The 1,816-nt window shown below is 63.3% G+C and overlaps 1 protein-coding gene across 1 annotated transcript in view; it reads right to left on the bottom strand.

The window, feature by feature from the left end:
* The window catches only part of Ogfod3 (2-oxoglutarate and iron-dependent oxygenase domain containing 3), a 30,337-nt gene that overhangs the window by 22,985 nt on the left and 5,536 nt on the right, over positions 1-1,816 (bottom strand). Inside the window, exon 7 of the mRNA XM_013033087.1 lies at positions 27-180. Within this exon, the coding sequence (XP_012888541.1) occupies positions 27-180 (154 nt within the window). The remainder of the gene's footprint in view (positions 1-26; positions 181-1,816) is intronic.

The raw sequence follows: 1,816 nt of genomic DNA, 5'->3' as shown, positions 1-1,816 counted from the left end.
GCACCCCCACCCCGGGCCCGGCCCACCTTGTCCACATGTGCGTGCCAGTATTCATCGTGGGCCGTCCGGGCATCTGTGCTGTTGATGCGGGAGAAGAAGGTGGGCCTGGTCAGGTGCAGCAAGGAGGCACTGACGCCAAAGGCCTGGGCGATGGCGAGCTGGACCCTCCAACGCAGGTCCCTGTGGAGCACAGGTGCCATCTTGAGTGGCCGGGCCTCGGGGGACGCTATGGTCCCGGGCCCAGAGAGCAGAGGGCGGCAGAGCGTGTCCCTAGACACCTGACACACGGTGTGTGCCCAGACATTTAGTTTTCAGCCACATGTTCTGGATCCAGAATCCACCCTGAAAGATGTCAGAGCACAGACTGCAGAGCTGGGGCCTCAGCAGGCCTTTGCAGGGGGACCCCTCCTTTCCCCCCCGCGGGGCCCGGCCCCCCTTGTCCACGCGCATCCACCTTTGCGCACCCTCCCGTGGCCAGCTGTGGGTGGCCACAGCCCCGGGGCCCCCGGGCCCACAGCAGTGCTGGAGCCTCTTTGTAACCGGGGCAAGGCCCAGGAGCTGGGCAAGCTGAGGGCAGGTTGGACAGAGCCCAGCGCCTGAGCGCTGAGCCCCGCAGGGACAGCTGTGTGGCTGGGTGTCTGGGATGCCCAAAGGGAGAAGCACCCACACACAGCTGACCAGTGCTACTGCTTCAAGAAGATGGACAGAGCCAGGTCCACAGCACACCAGAGAGAAAATTCTCACAGGTTAGTGTATCTCTAAAGGCAGCATACACACCTGTCTGCGTGTGTGCCACACACACCTGTGTACACGTAACACATGCACACACACCCGTGCACACAGACTGTATTGGAATCATAAGTGGCTGAAGCTGGCCTCTCAGTCCTGCTCGGCTTTCCTAGTGCTGTGATTACAGTCACGCACCACCATGCCCAGCCTAATTAAACTACCAGACAGTGGTAGAGCACTTGCCTGACAAGTACAAGGACCTGGGTTCAGACTCCCTTGCCCGACAGTCCCAGGCGTCTGTGGGTCTCCCCCACGATGGCTGCTGTCCTCTCGTGGCCCCGAGTCCACAGGAGTGGAGCACAGCCTTCCACCTGTGGCTCTCCTTGGCTCACAGGTGCGCCAGCACTGCAAGCCGCCCACAGTCCTCGCTCCGTCGTCACGGAGACACACAGTGTTCTGACCCACCGGTGACCGGGGCCGGGCAGCCACGCTGTGACAGTCAGCCTCTGCTCTCCACTAGAGAACAGCGCCACCTCCCTTCCGTCCCTGCAACCGTGGGATTGTCAAAACACGACCCCACCCTTTCCCAGCAGCAGGGCAGGCCCTGGGGACAGCGGTGGGCTGGGCCCTAAGCCAAGCCATGCATGTGGAGCCGAGTGCAAGGGGGGACTCCAGACAGCCCCCCACACCACAGACAGCCCCCCACACCACAGACAGCCCCCCACCCCACAGACAGCAGCACCCCACACCACAGACAGCAGCACCCCACACCACAGACAGCCCCCCACACCACACCACAGACAGCAGCACCCCACACCACACCACAGACAGCAGCACCCCACCCCACAGACAGCAGCACCCCACACCACACCACAGACAGCAGCACCCCACACCACACCACAGACAGCAGCACCCCACCCCACAGACAGCAGCACCCCACCCCACAGACAGCAGCACCCCACACCACACCACAGACAGCAGCACCCCACACCACAGACAGCAGCACCCCACACCACAGACAGCACCCCACACCACAGACAGCAGCACCCCACACCACAGACAGCCCCCACACCACAGACAGCCCCCC

The sequence above is a fragment of the Dipodomys ordii genome, unplaced genomic scaffold (assembly GCF_000151885.1).
Source record: "Dipodomys ordii isolate 6190 unplaced genomic scaffold, Dord_2.0 Scaffold163, whole genome shotgun sequence".
NCBI lineage: Eukaryota > Metazoa > Chordata > Mammalia > Rodentia > Heteromyidae > Dipodomys > Dipodomys ordii.
Note: the sequence above shows the minus strand (reverse complement) of the source record. Positions and strands in the feature narration are given on the sequence as shown.